Source organism: Gavialis gangeticus, unplaced genomic scaffold (genome assembly GCF_001723915.1).
Source record: "Gavialis gangeticus isolate Ggan-Ray unplaced genomic scaffold, GavGan_comp1, whole genome shotgun sequence".
In the NCBI taxonomy this organism is placed as follows: Eukaryota; Metazoa; Chordata; order Crocodylia; family Gavialidae; genus Gavialis; species Gavialis gangeticus.
Window position 1 is genome coordinate 2,672,710 of NW_017729003.1, and position 17,252 is coordinate 2,689,961.

The window sequence follows — 17,252 nt, forward strand, 5'->3', positions numbered from 1 at the left end:
TCCTTTCCATTGGGAGTAAGCCTCCTTTTTGGCAAGGAGACATTCCCGGATGTTTTTAGTGAGCCATGGAGGCTTATATGCTCTCCTGCCCCCTTTGACCCTCCTGGGGATTACCTTCCTCTGGGCTTGGAGGATCGTCTCCTTAAGGAGCGACCACTCCCCTTGGACACCTGGCTCCCCTCCCCTCTGAGTCTTCAGCGCTTCTCCAACTATCCTCCTTAGCTCATTGAAGTTTTCCCTCCTAAAATCTAGGGCCACCACCTGACTGCTTGCCTTTGCTACCTTGCGCTGAATGGTGAATTCTAGCAGGCAGAATTGTATTGTATTGTAATGTACAATAGTTATAATGTATGTTTTTGGCAACACTAAGGGAATTGGTCATAACGTTAATTCATTTAGACAGATGTCAAATGCAAATTATCACTTATTCTTTTTTTAACTCTACCTTGTTTTCACATGGCATCTACAGTGGAACTGTAGTTCAATCCATGATTGAAGTTTGTGTTTTTATTTTTCTACTTTAATATTTTCTGACATATTTCTGTTGCAAGTTCAAAAAGATAAAGGAGGCAAGAAAGGCAGCTTTCTTCCTCTCTTTCCTTAGCTGATTGGAGATAAAGGCTAAGTATAGACAGTCAACAAGCCCAACGCTGAATCAATTCAGTCTTCACAGGTTAATCTAAGCTGTGTAGACTGAACCAATAAGAAAGTGAACAGGCATTTACTTTTGATTCTTGAAATGCAGCCACATGTCTGCAGTGGTGCAGGCCAGAAGCTGGGGACCACTAGGGCATGCCTTCCTGCTCAGCTGGAGGAGACAACTTGGGCCAAGACTAGCCTGCCTACCCTATGAGGGGGAGTTTTCAAAGCACCCTGGGATGCTGGGGGACTGTATATTAACTTGAATCAGAAGGGAATCTGGGACAGAAATTCAATAAACTGATTTAACCTAAATCAGTTAAGTCTGATACTACATTCATCCAAGTTTATTTTATAGCAGTTTTGACCATTTTGAAAGTGGTTTATGTGGTCTGAACTTCTGGGCTAAGGACAGAAGTTGCACATAAACTGGTTTACATGATCAGAAACTGGTTTAAACCTGTAACAGAACAGAAGTTCAGTGCACATAAACCAGTTTCAAAATGTCCAAAACTGGTTTGAGATAAACCTGGTTGAATGTAGTATCAGATTTAACTGATTGAGCGCAAACCAGTGTAGGCAGAGGGGGCAGAGACTGGGGTTTATTCCCCTCTCTGCCCCCATTGCCCCTGAGGGACTGCAGCTGGGGTATGCCTGCCTCAACCACCGCTGCTCACTCTTTGTGTGAGGTAAGCGGTAGGACAAGCCACCCCCCACCCCCACACCCTCTGACAAATGCCAGAGAGAGAAGGGAACCTCCCTCCCTGTGCCACTGCCTAAGGGGCCCTACAGGCTGACCTCTGGCCAGGCCCCTGATCCTGCTGCTGGAGTGGTGAGTGGGCATGGACTTGAGGGGGGCAGCAGCCCCTGTCTTGGTGTCTGAGGGGCGCAAGTCTCTTCTCAGTGCAGGGACCGCCAGTGGGGGCCAGAGTTGCTGTGGACTGTGTGGGGCAAGTGGTGGCATCAGGCCTTGGAGGGTGCCATATCCCCAAGACCCCTTAGCACTGCCACCTCTTGCCCTGCACAGACTGCAGCAGCTCTCCCCACCCTGCAGTGCGGCCCTCCCACTTGCAGTGCAGTTCTCCCACCAGGAAGAGGCTCATGCTCTGGGACACTGTGACAGGGGCTGAGCTCTCATCCGGGTTGCTCCCCCCTCACCACTCCAGTGGGGGTGGGGCCAGAGGCCTGCCAGCATGACCCCCTTAGGTGGTAAGCAGGGTGGGGGATTATTGCCCCCCCTACAGCATCTGGCAGAGGGGGCAAGAGGGGATTTATTCTGCTGCTCCATCCCTGCAAGGAGCGAGTGGTGGTGGTGGCAGTCAGGGCAAGCAGATCCCATTGTCGTCCTTCAGGTGGAGAGGTGGGTATAACCCTGTTCCCTCCTCTCCGCCTAAACCAGCTGACCTCTGGTCCTGCCTCCATCCCCGGAGCAGTGAGGGAAGAGTAACCCTGATGCACAGTGTCTGCAGTCCCTGTCCTGGGTCCTGGAGTGCGAGTCTTTTCCTGCTGGGGTGGGGAGAGGGCATGTTGTGGGTGGTTGTGTGGCAGAGAAAACTGCTGCAGATGACTGGCAGTAGCACTAGAGAGGCTCAGGGGGCTATGACCCCCTCAGAGGTCCAGTGCCACTGCCTGCCCCATGCAGTCTGCAGAAGCTCTGACCCCTGCTCAATGGCCCCTGCCACAGGGAAGAGGTTCGTGCTTCCCGGACACCAGGACAGGGGCTGCTGCCTTTTCAGGGCCCTACCCCCTCACTGCTACAGTGGCAGGGTCAGAGGCCTGGCCAGAAGCTGGATGACAGGATCCCATAGGCAGGGACCAGGAAGGAGAGTTATTCCCCCCTCCCTCCAGTGTCTGGCAGAGGGGAAGGGAGGGGGCTTATCCCACCACTAGCCCTGCACAGGAAGCGAGTGGCAGTGGTTGGGGCAAGGAGACCCTAGCTGCAGTCCCTTAAGGGCAGTGGGTATAGAGGGGGGAATAACTCCCCTCCATGTCCCCTCTGCCTCAGGGACCATGCTGGCTGGCATCTAGGTGCCACTGGCCCTGCTACTACAGCAGTGAAGGGGGAGTGCCAGGCAGGCCGTGGCTTGGGTCCATGCCCGTGGGACAGAGAGGGGGGAATTAAACACTATCCCTGGCCAGTTCACTCCAAGCTACTCCCAGGGCTGCCCCCCCCACCCCCCCAGCACAGCTTCCTTGCAGGTAAGAGCATACTCTAGCATGCCCCGGCTCCTGTCCTGAGCCACTGCAGTCATGCGCCTGCATTTTGTGAATGTCTATTCACTCGCAAATTAGTTCGATCTAGGTAGGTTAGACTAACCTGCAAAAATTGAATCAATTCAGGCTCTGGCTTTTTGAATGTCTGTCCCTAGCCCTGTTGTGTTACAGATTTTGACTGGTTTCCAGTCACTTATATTATTTTATTTGTAATTTGTGTCCCTAGCCAAAGGGGTAAAATCATTTAAATATCATGTTTCTTGAAAAGGGTGAGTGATATACTGTATTAATATTAATTTTTTTTTGTGTTTTAAATGAAATTCTTGTGGAATGTTTATATAAACTTAACAAATACATATATTGATACTGTTATTAATATTATAATAGTACTACATTTTAAATGGTATATATTCTTTTGTAAGGGAAAAATACTTACAAATAATGTTAGTTATAGACAGAAGTCCTTCATGGTGTAATGGTAAGAAGGAGAAAATCAACCTTGTTTTTTGTTACTGTCAACCTTGTGTTTCCTCTCGCACACTTTTTATTTTATAGCCATGTGTCATATTTTGTGTCTATTTAGGCCCTAGTCCTTCACCGTGATATATGTGTGAATTGATCTACTGGGGCTACAAGCAGCTGCAAGGTCAGCAAATGTAAATCTCTTTGGAAGATGAAAAGATAAAAGAAACCCCACAAAAGTCTGAACTTAATACAAAAACCTATATAACTGTTTTCCTTATAGGCTGCAAGGTACATTCTAGTTCCACTAAAGTCAATGGAAAAACTGGCCTTGATTTCATCTTGCAAATCTTACAAGAGTGCAGTATGGCATAAGGTCCCAATCTTACATTAGGACCTGTGAAGATGACCCATTGACTTCAGTGGGTCTTTGCACACATGCAGAGGTTCAACTGCATGTTTATTAACAAAGGTTTGTGGCCTTTAATTCTAATTCACTGATTCATAAAACATGCTCATGAGCACATGACGTCATAGATTCTTGCACTGATTTCTGGAAATATTTTGTTATTTGACTAGCAAGAACACTGTCAGACAGCAGAGACCTGGACTCAGGTTTTCCTGCTCCCACAAAATAATGCCCATTCCCACTCATGCTCTCTCCTTGTCCAATGAACATTTAATTGTTCCATTCAAAATGGAAAAAATTCAACAGGAGGGATTGAAAGTACCTCCCATCCTAGAATTCTCCAAAGATACCCTAAAGCCCTGTAATTTGAGCACTTCTATGAGAGATATGTCTTTGAAACCTTTCAGAGAGAGAGCAGTCCTGTGCATGAATGTCCACAGCACACTGTGTATGAATGTTCTAGCCACTGACATGTTGGATAAAAGGAAGCCATCACAAAAAAACTTCCCCGTTCTTCCAAATGGGTTTTGAAAGACAGGACTGAGGTCTGCTAACTCCAGAAGAGAGTTCAGGACTGTAAATACTTTTGGGCGGGGAGTGGGGTGGGGAAATATCTTTGTGTAAATTGCCAAGGACCTAAATCTCAGTCCCCAGCACTACACTGAGTACGGTGTTTGTTGTGATTCCTATTCTAAAGTGCCCAATTCTCCCCATGTATTTTGAAGATAAGTTGATTTTGAGATATAGTTATCCCCAAAATCATTAGTAATAGTTGTGAAAACGGAAGCAACTATAGTTTTTCTTATATGTATCGTATGGCTATGTACAAATGTCCATTTCTAGTGGTGGGAAATTTCCACCTCTAGAAATGATTCTGGGAGATGAAGCAGTACAGGCATTCAGAGATGAAACCACCCCTTCTCCCCTGCTCTTTACATTTTCCTGAGACATAATACCCTGCACAAGGAAGTTGCCTTGTTACAAAGCAGTGGGTTCTGAAGAGTACACCAGAGTACACACAGAACTGGGGGTACAATTGTGGGGGTGAGGAAGATGCCAAGTATGAGGGTTCTTAGAATAAATGATGCATGCCTCCTCATGCTGGAGGGGCACAGCAATCACCCACAGGCGGTGGTGGTGGTGTTGGCAGTGGGGGCGTGGCGGTGGTGAGTGGGGACTGTCTGCAGGTGGCCGCATGGTGGTGGCAAGTGGAGACTGCCTGCAGGCAGCTGCAGTGGTTTTGGTGGTGAGTGGGGGGAGGTGGCAAGCAGTGGGCAGTAAGCAGGTACCACCCATAGCCATCATCTGCACTATTAGTGCTGGCAAGCAGGGACTGCCTGCAGCTTCCAGCAGCCGTATCGGTGTGTGTGTGGGTGGGGGGTAGTGACTGCCCACAGCAGCCAGCCAGAAGTGACTTCAGCAGGAGAAAGTAGTGGGGGAGGTATTCTTCAAACAGCTTGTGAAAGTTTCCTGATCATAGGCCCTGGTTCTCATGGGTGACTTCAATCACTCTGATATCTGCTGGGGGGGACAATGCAGCAGTGCACAGGCAATCCAAGAAGTTTTTGAAGAGTGTTGGAGACAATTTCCTGGTGCAAGTGCAGGAGCAACCAACTAGGAACCATGCTCTTCTTGACCTGCTGCTCTCAAACAGGAAAAAAAATTGGTGGGGAATGTACTAGTAGGTGGCAACTTTGGCATCAGCGACCATGAAATGATTGAGTTAAGGACCCTGAGGAAAGGAAGGATGGAGAGCAGCAGAGTAAAGACTCTGGAATTCAAAAAAGCAGACTTCAGCTCGCTTAGGGAGCTCATGGGCAGGATCCCTTGGGAAGCCAGTCTGAGGGGGAGAGAAGTCCAGGAGAGCTGGCTGTACTTTAAGGAAGCCTTACCGACAGTACAGGACCAAACCATCCTGATGTGCAGGAAGATTACCAAGTATGGCAGAAGACCAGTATTCCAGCTGCAGCCTCACCAATGCTGACTACAGCAGGAGGATGACATCCTTAGTTTTGCTTGTGATGCATCAGTTGATGCATGCCAGAGTGTTTTTCACTTTGTCGGCTAGAGCATTGCACTGGTGTTCATTTCATAGTTGATCATGACCCCCCAAGTCTCTTTTGGTTGTGGTGCTGGCTAGTGCAGCACCATACAGCCTGCAAGCATGTTGTGGGTTATTTCTCCCCAGATAGAGCACTTTACATTTCTTGGTGTTAAACTTCATCAGGTTTAGATCTGCCCACTTTACAAGTCTGTCCAAGTCAGCCTGTATCCTCAGCCTGTCTTCCAGCGTGACCACACTTTCTCATAACTTGGTGTCATCTGCAAACATTCCCAGTACGCTTTCCACACCTGTGTCTGAATCATTGATGAAAATGTTGAAAAGTACTGGTCTGAGTACTGAGCCTTGAGGGACACCACAGGTCACCTTTTGCTATGTTGACTCAGTTCCATCTATTAATGCTCTCTGGATCCAACCTTGGAGCCAGTTTCCTAGCCATCAGACCACCAAGTTGTTGAGGCCACACCTTGCCAATTTTACCATGATGACATTGTGGGAGACCAAATCAAAGGCCCTTTTGAAATCCAAGTATATGATATTGACTTCATCTCCCTGATCTATGTGGTGAGTTACCTGATCATAGAAGGAGATGAGGTTGGTCAGGCATGACCTGCCCACAAGAAAGCTATGTTGGCTGTCTTTTAGAATACTGCCTTCTGTTAGCATATTGATGATGGATTTTTTCACATGAAGAGTTTGTGTAATTCATGCAATCATTTCTTTTGTTTTAAGTCCATGTAACTGAAACAACTCAAGGATTGCATTTAGTAATTCAGGTTCAAATGAGCCTATGTCTTAGATCTTGGCAGACAATATGAAAAAGTGTGTATTTTACTTAGGTTAGTTCAGAAGCCCTGCTCTTTTACTCTAATCTTTTTATCAGCTGTAATAATCATTATAAGTTTGTACTGAATCCTCAAATCAGCAAAGTTTAAGATTTGTTGGTTTCCTTTTGAACACTGTTTATTTCTAGTACAGTTGACTGACACCATAACACAACAAACGGTGAGGATATTTGAGAACTTGTGGCACTCAGGAGAGGTTCTTAAAGACTGGAAAAAGGCCAATGTGGTGCCTATCTTCAAGAAAGGAAGGAAGGAAGATGCAGGGAGCTACAGGCCAATTAGTTTGGCCTCAATCCCTGGAAAGATCTTGGAAAAAATCATCAAAGAAACCATCAACTACAGGCTAATGTAAGGCAACATTCTGAGAGATAGCAAACATGGCTTTATTGCAGGTAGGTCTTGCCTGACCAACCTCATTTCCTTCCATGACCAGGTGACATATCACCTGGACAAAGGAGAAGAGGTTGATGTCATCAATTTAGATTTCAGAAAAGCCTTTGACTTGGTCTCCCATGACGTCCTCATGGTAAAATTTGGGAACAGCCCAGGGCTGGCCACAACCTGTCCCATTCTGGGGCAGATCTCAGCCAGCTCTGGGCTGGGTAGGGAATTCTTCCCATGCAAGGAGCTCCTGGCCCCAACTTTCCAATTAGAGCAGGGGCTGGGACCTTGCTCCCTTCCCCCAGGAGCTGCCTGCTGCTGGGGCAGGCTTCAAGAGTGGAGCCCAGCTGAGACAATGTCCATCTACTCTCACAGGAGGCAGCTCCCAGATGCAGCTCCACAATTGCAGTTGGGGCTGAGAGATTACTCCCTGGCCCTGGGAGCTGCCTGCTGCTGGGGTAGGATCCAAGTGCAGAGCCCAGCCACAACTATGTCCCCCTGCCCAACAGCAGGCAGCTCCCAGCCATGACTCTACACAGGGGCACATGGCCTACATGTGGGGGGGCATTGCTTGGGGTCATTGCTCCCTGCCCAAAGGAGTTGCCTGCTGCTGGGGTGGGCTCCATGCACAGAGCCTGGTTGGGACAGTGTCCCCCATGTGGAGCTGAGGCTGAGAGCTGCTTGCTGCTGGGGCAGGAGGACATTGTCTCTGCTGGGCTCCAGTTTTGGAGCCTGCCTCAGCAGCAGACAGCTCCCAAGGACAGGGATGGATGAGTAATTTCAAAGCTCCAGCCTGGCCATTTTCACCACTTTTGGTAAAACACAGACAATTAAAAAAAAAAAATGAAAAAACCAACCCAACAGGGGCCTACCACATTCCATTTACAGAAGGATTTAAGTAGCAAAACATATAATTATCATGCACTAAATTTTATTTCACTGGGTTGAGCTTATAGCCTTTCTTTTTTTTTCCAGTTGTAATGGTGCCTTTGCCTTTCTTTTAGTTAGGAAGAAGTAAGTCCATATGTTCCTTTTTGAAAAAGCCTGATAATTCTGTCCCATGACTAAAGCTAAAATGTCACTATAAATCCTACTGTTATAATGTTTTCAACATCTTTCTCCAAAGGCTTTAAATCACTACCTCCAAATACTTAAACCTACATCCTTTCTCTTGTCAAGGGTCCTAAATCTATCAAGGATGGTTATTGTGACTTGATTGTTCATTATCGTATCCTTTTTTTCTCCCATCCAATTGAATAAAAATTGCTCCTAAGCAAGCTACCCAGACTGCCTATCTTCCACCAGTGCGGTCAATCTACTTCTTCTTGAAGTTGCATGCCTACAAGAAGAAATCTTGGGGAAGCAAGTGGCTTGAGGGTAGAGGATTGACAGGTAGACTTTGTATTGTCAGTCACTTGGCTAGCCCAGAAACATTACATTAAAAAGTAGGAGTGACAGGAGGAAACCCATAAGCAGCTTACCTGTTTCAAATATGGCAGAATGTGAAGCATTTTCAAATAAGCTATAAAAAGATATTTTCTTAGATTATTTTTAGTAGGGCATGAGCTTCTTCAAAGCTAGAATTGTGTCATCTCCCCCTGCTGAAGGAAATCTCTGCTGATGAGCATAAATATTATTTTAGAATAATGCAAAATGAAAATTCACAGATTATTAGGCCTGTACAAAGCAGCAAGTATTTGCTTTGGATTCAGGTGATTCAGAGGGACAGTGATTCAATTTGGTGAATCGAATCACTGTCCTGATTCGATTCGGCTGATTTGGATTCAGAGATTTGGCACCGATTTGGAGATTTAGCCATAGACTATAACGGGGAATCACTAAAATACCTATAGCTTTGTCATTTTTTTGCAAATACAGATGAACGCAGCAGGGATGGTAGTCCCTTCTGAGGTCATGAAACCTGCCAGGTTTCAAGGAAATAGGTGCAGGGGTTTCTGCAAAAGTGCACCTCAAACTGTTGAAAGCAAAACTCATATCATTTGTGTGTACTAAGGCAGAGTGGGATGAATGCAGCAGAGCTGGTAGCTCACAGTCACTGGTCAGCTACATATACAGATGTCAATATCAGAGAAGTCTTTCTCCCCCCCCAGCCTTTTCCATATACGGAAGATCAGTGCATCTCCCTTCCTCTTCTCAGTTTCTCTTTGCTACAAGACTTCCAAACCTCTCTGAATTGATTTAGAGGCTTCCTATTCAATTTGGTCCTTTTAATGGGTCTCCAAATTCAATTTGGATTCAGAGATTTGGCCACTGAATCAGGCCAAATCTCTGAATCAAATCAGCCACCAAAACTTTGCACAACCCTGCAGATTATCATCTTTCCTTTTTGTTACCAGTCCAAAAAGGTGCTAAGGTTGTAGCTAAAGTTGATCAATGATTAACCTTTATGCATATTACATATAAAGGAGATTACACATATAAAATGTTAAGCATTGAAAAGTATAAATGCACATTATATATAATATCTATAAGTATATAAGATGCATAAAGAATATATAAGTTAGATGCATAAGTATCATTGCTTTATCTTTAACAGAATATTTTCTGTTATTAAATATTAATATAATCTCACATTACAATTATATATGTGTGGCTGGGTGCATCTACACATATATTAATGTGATGTGCTAAAGCCCAGCATCTGCACTTGCACCTGGAACTGTAGCACATTTAACTGAGGCAGAGCAATCCCAGAGTGGCATGGAGCATGCGGGGCACGGGGTCGGCCCTGGGCTCCAGGGGTTGGTGTTGGGTGGCAGAGTGGCTGACTGGGGCACAAGGGTGCTAAAGTTTGGGGCTAGGTGGCAGGCAGTCCCAGCACTTCAGCACCCTTTTGCCCCAGCCAGCCCCTGTCACTGGCCAGATGTGTATTTTGGTGGAATTAATTTCACATGTTTACTGTGTCACTTTACTGCAGAGCTAATTAATCAACTCCACAGTAAAGCACATGCGTAGATGAACCCTGTGTGTATTTATGTATCTGTATATATGTGTGCATATGTGTATATTAGTGTGTGCGTACACATCTGTATGCTCTCCATTATACTCCTCCATTATACATCTTAGAGCTCACACATGCAAATAATGAAAATCTGTTAAAAAGTGACTTTATAGATATTTGACAAAGAATTTTAACTCTGACAGGTAACAAATACATACAATTTTTTCAAAGTATGTATCACTGAATTATCGTTATCTACACGTGGCACATAAATGTATGTCATTCAGTATACAAAAGCACCTTTTGTATTAAGTGTATATTTGTAAGTAGTTTATAAAGGGTATGTAACAGGGGGCCTTCCCAGGGCCAGTTCAATGTTGACCCGCCCAGCTGTCTCTGGGCTAACCACCTGGCTCTCTCACCTGCCATGCCTTGATGATACATGATTGTGATGTTAATCAGGCAAGAGGCTGCCCATTCTGAACAGCAATATTAAGGGGACTATCTGCAGCTTAATTCCACACCTACACAGTGGTCCAAGCCTCACAGATAGCATCTCAGACAGCTAAACTTAGCTGTACCCTTCACCCATTATCTGTGGTCCGCTCCCTGGGACCTCCAGCTCCCCCTTAGGCCCTGGCCCCATTTCAGGTCAGTCAGGATCCTGAGCCTCTTTGCTCTGTGGGCATCCTGTGCGGTGGGCTCCTGGCCCTTTTAACCCCTCTCTGGGTCTTGGCCCCAGTATGGACCAGTTGAGTACCTTGGGTCAGGTCTAAGCTGCTTGCCTGCTTTTACCCTCACAACTCTGCTGTAAACTGAGCTGCAGGCCTTTCTAAGCTCTCACAGGCCTGGGCATTACCCAGCTAGGACTGTGTGAGAGATGAAGGGTATTAGGCAATCCCAACTTACCTTTTGCCATTGAGGTAACTGGCCTGGCATTTTATGGGGCTGCTGCAGCACCAGCAGTCCCACTGGGCATCCTTTCTCTGGCAGGGTGCAGTTTTATGTCATGCCCAGGATCGGGAGCCTCCTCCATCCCCATAGCCCCAGCCCATGGATCTCCAAGCTATTCCTGAGCCTCAGCTCCACCAGCTGATGTCTCTCTTATGGCTCCTAGCAGCAAACTGTTGCTTCCGTATTTATAGCTGCTCTGTAAAATGGCCACTGAAACCAAGCACCTGGATGCTATCAGTTACAGCCCTTAAAGTGGCAGGCATGGACAACGCCCTGCCACAGGGCACTAGACATTATATGTTTTACTAGTGATTCTAAACACATCAGTTAAGGCGTGATGAATTAGTCATTTGAAGGTACTTTTTTGTCCTACATAAACTATTTAGGAATGTATAATTAGTGATACAGTGGTAAATTTAAAGGGTTATTTTCATTTCATTTATATATATAAATAAAACGGTGTGGATGGAAATTTCCAAGGTTTGGAGGACACTGACAACTGACTCCCATTGAAGACATTATGTTTGTAAGGAATTTAGAATGCTTAGCATCTCCCATTAAGTGTTCAGTACCTTAAAATATGAGACTCTTCATTTGTAATTGAACAGATATGCTTGGGACTCAATGGAGAATTCCTTGAGTACCTCCCACAAATTTTGATTAAATAAATTGGCATGATTAAGATTTTTTTCTACTTATTTTAACTAATTTTATGTAATACTTTTACAGTAGAAGAGTAGTTTGAGATGCACTAGATTACTTTTCGGGAGAATTCTTTATGTTTTCAGGACAAAAGGAACAAATGTGGCTGTGTCAGTTTCCATATAGCAATGACATACCACTCAAATATATTTTGAAGTAAAATAGGATATAATATTTCAGTAGGCTTCTATGGATCAAGGAAGAATGAATGACTGCTTACAGCTTATGCATTTTTTTTGTACTGGAGTGTACTTAAGAGATACCTGGTATCTTTATAGGCACACATGAATCTATTGTAGCAAGCAAAATATACTCTAAATCTAGGTATTTTCTACAAACTCATATAAACTATCAATGGCATTTAAATCTGTAATTGCTGTCAGTTACAGATTTAAGTCATAATAGTGACTTAAATACCATAAGCACCTATGGCCCTATGATTTTTTGACAAGAAGGTATGCCCTGTGCCAAGATGCGAAACGGAATATTTTTTTCTTGGCAAACATTCGTAGGGTTATTTATGTGCACTATTATGACTTATACTCTGATATGTAATAGCAAGTATCTGGCCATCAGATGTGCAGCTGAATCCATTTGCTATTACCTGCCATGGTCTGGTCATGGTCACTGAACATTAACACACTCTAAATGCCTATTAACTGTGAATGACACCAGTACCAGATTTTTTTTAGTATCTATATTTTCAATGCATCATTTACAATAGATGATGAATCCATTAAGTCAGATATATTTGAATACAGACTTTTTGTCTAAAGTGGGGAGATGGTACAGTTTTTATCAAGTGTTCTTTTGACTATGTTTGTAGCAAAGAACATCTGTTCCTACTCTCTGCTTAGATTGTCTACTGGAAGAGTAACAAGGTTGAGCTAGTGTCTGAACTCCTAATAAGGGAATCAGAATGAAGTATAGAAAAGAAGGGTGGGATATCTTTCAGAATATTGAGCTCTGCCATCCTGACATAAATCTCAATTCTATCTGAATCTGGGAAATGTTCAGGTTATTTTCTTCAGGTTATACTATTTGATGGACACACATCTCCTTCACACCTCGATAGTAAGACCATGGAGGAAGAGGACTTTTTATAATCAAAATCCTTAATATTCTATTTCTCAAAAAGAGTACATTCTTGTCAATAGGTACTGATACCCAAGAAATCAAATGGTCAGTATAGTTCTAATTTGAGAAGTGGGAAACAAGTTAGTGGTTGACTAGATTTGAATTCATAATGTTTATTAAAATACTGTTTCTTGTAACCAAACATTGAACAGATGGATTTAAAAGAGTCATTTTACTTAAATATTTTCATTGCTGTCTTCAAAGCATTCTCAACTTGATCTCCAGTTTAGCAATCATGCCAATCTGAAAATTGTGTTTTCAAACAAAAGCTTTATAAAAGAATGAAGCAATCAGGACTCATAGTAGAGATAATATCTTTTATTAGACCAACAAGATTTTTGCAAAAATAATTCTTTAATTGCAAGCTTTCAGGCAGAAACACCCTTCATGAAGCATTGGATAAAAGATTGTAAAAGTTTTCCTGGGCAGAAATGAAAGTTCGTATTTCATAGGATTTCACAGATGAAAAACTCCTCTGGGCAGGCAGGTACCAGCTATGAACTGACTGCCCAAAAGTTTTCCATCTATTGACTCCTCTGTGAAATCCTATGAAATATGAACTTTCATTTCTACCCAGGAGAACTTTTACAATCTTTTATCCAATGCCTCATGAAGGGTGTTTGTGCCTGAAAGCTTGCGATCGAAGATTTTTTTTGCAAAAATCTTGTTGATCTAATAAAAGGTGTCATCTCTACAAGTCCTGATTTCTTTTTCCTCTAGGTCAATATGGCTACAGCTTGGATACCTTATAAAAGAATGTTCATTTTATGACCTGTTACTGAAACCAAAAAATGACTATTGAAGAATAGTACTTCATAGTATCAGAACATTTTATCAGTACAGTAAGGTACTTCATAGTATCAGAACATTTTTTCCTTTAACATGTATTAGAACTGTACTTAAAATAGCTTTATTTACTTCAAAAAATCTTAGTTTGATAAGAAGATAGATATATTATGATAGAACACATGGAAAATTAAATGCAAGACTCAAAGCACTTTTTAGTCCAACCTTAAAATGCATGAAATCACACTCCATCCATTAATTTCATATTCACTCCATCACTTTCCAAGTTATTACTATTTTACTATTCGTCACCAGACCAGTAGCTATATATACATTCAAGGCACTGCAAATCTCAGCATGAAGGATAAATGACAATCATGCAATATGTGGAATACAAATAATTTTAAAATTGCCAAACTAGTGGACATCATTTAATTTTTTGAGAGGACTAGAATTCAGAGAGAGTATCATATATTTATTTCTGCTCATGCTAGCTTGCCAGGATTTCACTGATTGTAGAAATTGAAAAAAAAAAACAAAACCCTAAAATTATCAATAAATAGAAGAACAAAGAGGCCCTGTCTAAGATTTTTCCTGATGATCTGCTAAACAACACTCACCTCCTTCTTTAAAATAGGAATAACTTCCATCAAAAAGCAGCAAATTGATTTGGAAAAGCAGGACACCCAGACAGCAGAGGTCCAATTCACATATAGTGCATCCTTTTATTGAGCCTTATAAATCAGAAGCATCTTATTATAAAACACTAGGTCACTGATTCAGATTCCTTGAACTACAAAAGATAAATATTAAAATAACCCCTTCAATGTTTGTCTTACTTTCTACACCAGGGTGGGCAAAGTCTGGCCTGCAGCCTAGATCCGGCCAAGAGTAGACACCATTTCCCATGTGGCTGGGGGCAATTTTCATGGGGACCCCAGCAGCAGCCACATTGTGATGGCACGGGGTCAGGGTTTCCATGGAGACTGGCCCCAGCAGTGCTGGCAGGGAGCGCAGCAGGGCATGGAGCTGCTCTGGGGCCAGGCTGGGATCTTTCAATGATGATAGTGTGGTCCAGAGTCAGGGCAGAGCTGTGATCTGCAGCCTTCATGCTCTGGGCAGAGCCGTGCAGGCAGCAGATCACGGTTCTGCCTCAGCTCCTTGCAGCAGTGACAGCATGGTCTGGAGCTGGGACAAAGCCACAATGAAAAAAATCTTACATCCAGTCATCTGAAAATCTGGTTGCGGTGATATTTTTTGTTCTAATGAACATTTTCTGAGGTTAGAGTTCATTTCTCAGAAGTAATTGTTGAAAAAAATATTTTACATTAAACTTTTTTTACAGCAGAGATTTTTTTTCAGACTTTAGTTTTAATAGAGGAATTGTCTCATGGCTAGTCATTTTCTGTTTGCAGCTGTCTGGATCTTCTCCTGTGAGATAGGTTTATGACTGCAGGAAATAGCTATGGCAATAAAACTGTTTCCCTACCTAGATAAATGTTTAAATCAGATTTTCAGCAACTGGCAGCTGAAAATAAGGAGGAAAATCAGTGGCATGAAAACATCCAGCTGTGGCCCACATTTCTGGGCTGGGAATCTGTGTTGGTGGTTTGTTTTTGTAATCCATAATTTTAACATAGAGTAAAAACAAAAAACATTCAAAACATTCTTGTTAAAGAAGCGTTTGCCTCCAAAATGGGCACAATGCTGTAAACTAACTAGTAGTATTGGGTTCCTAAACTTACTTAAGGCCAGGGGGATTTTTTCTATTTACTTTAACAGGAGTGGGATCAAGCTCTGATGAACTTTTCTGCCATAAATCAAGGATACTCCTCAAAAATTTCTCCAAAAAGGTCATGTACAGACATTACACTTTTACCAGTATAAGTGATTGGAAATCAATCTATACCTGTAACCTGTAACAGAACATAAGTTCAGCACATATAGACTGGTTTAAAATTAGTGGAACACAGTCTTAAGATTTCCACCAAAGAGCCAATGTGTATTTTGTTTGCTACCTATCTTAACTATGCTGCTTACAGAAAACCATGTAACTTGGATCAATTCTACCTCAGGCATATTGAATGTCTATGCCAAAGTTATGCAGCATCATAAGATGTGCATATTAAAAGGCTTATTGCAGGTAACTATTAATAAAGATGCTTCTTTCTTTTCTTTTTCTCCATACTATAATAATTTTCAGTTGGCATTTACTCACTTTCTGATGACACAATTCTTGCTCAGGCATTACCCCTACTTTGCCTCTTATCCCTCTGTCTCCCCCCACCGCCTCACATATATGGACATGAAAACTATGATAAGATTTTGGGGTAAAATTTGATTTATATTTGGTATCCTAATGGTGCATAGTCAGTCCATTGTCCAGTATATTAGTTTTATGTTAATATTTTCAAGTGTGTAAAAAGCTAGTCATTTTCATGCGCTCTCACAAACAATTAATTTTCTCTGCACTTCACAAACATTTCTTCAAATCTGAAATTTGCTAATTAAATTTTTCCCTTGTCTTGTTTTTTTTCCAGCTCTCGTAAATGTGAAACTTTGGGCTATTGATCGGCAATGTTTTCAAACAATTATGATGAGGACAGGCCTCATCAAGCATACTGAATATATGGAATTTTTAAAAAGGTATGATACTTGTTTACTTACTGAAGATACATTAAAACTGTTGCCCTTGCTTCTGGCTTTTTGTGAGTGCAGCATATTGATTGCCTTTTCTTCTCATCTCTTTTAATTTGCTGTTTGACTATCTCTAGGCCATATCAACCACCAGAAAGGAGGATAACTGCAGATAGTAGTCTCAGTACTGTTTATTTTTGTTCTTATTGTGAACTGTTAATTTGCATGGGGACACATCTTAAGTGCATCAAATCATAGTCTGCATAAAAAAGAAGGTTATATGAGTCATTCAAAGCTATCCCATTAAAGAAAATAGATATAAAATAAATGAACGATAACTTCTGAAGAAAAAAGCTGCTTTATAAACTGTTCTGGAAATCATTCCATTTGAAATGCATTTCTATACCTTTTTCAAAAAGAGGCAAAATGCAAGTTGCAAGTGAAACAAATGTTTTTAGCTGTAAGCTTCTACAGTTTATGGGTCAGATGACTAACAAGATGAATAAAGAGATGTCTTTTATCCTTTATATCTGAATTTAATATCTCAAGTTTGATTCAGTTCCTGCTGCCATTTCAAAACATCATAAATCATCCTTACTGAAGTAATGCATAATGCCAAAATAACTATTTCCTAGAAGTAAAGAATAAAGTTAGCTTTAAGTTAGTAAATAACGTAAGCAAAATAAAAGTGTTAAAGCTAAACCTCTAGTCCTTACTTAGAAAAAAATCACCACTAAAATCAGTGTAGAGTTACAGGTAACAACATCACTTCTGACTGCTTTTTTGTATGTGATTCTTGGACAACAACGTTCTCTCTTACTCTTCTGTCGTACTGAACCATTTACATTCCGGTCCTGGGCCTCCTCACTGCCTGTCGTGTAGTCTGAGCTGGTGAAAGAGTGGTAAGAAAGCCAATGAGTGTGACTGAACTATGGAATACAGGCTTTAGAATCACAAGTTTTCTCTTTTACATAAAGTTTTGGCTGAACAGAGATTGTAAGATTTGGCCTTTACAAAAGATAAATATATGAGATACCATAGTTTTCATATGCAATCTATGAT

At 42.3% G+C, this 17,252-nt stretch overlaps 1 protein-coding gene across 2 annotated transcripts in view; it reads left to right on the forward strand.

The window, feature by feature from the left end:
• Window positions 1–17,252, forward strand: part of PRKG1 (protein kinase, cGMP-dependent, type I) — a 1,350,404-nt gene that overhangs the window by 830,849 nt on the left and 502,303 nt on the right. For both annotated transcript variants that reach the window (XM_019507769.1, XM_019507768.1), the window contains exon 4: window positions 16,094–16,199. In XM_019507769.1, the coding sequence (XP_019363314.1) occupies window positions 16,094–16,199 (106 nt within the window). The remainder of the gene's footprint in view (window positions 1–16,093; window positions 16,200–17,252) is intronic.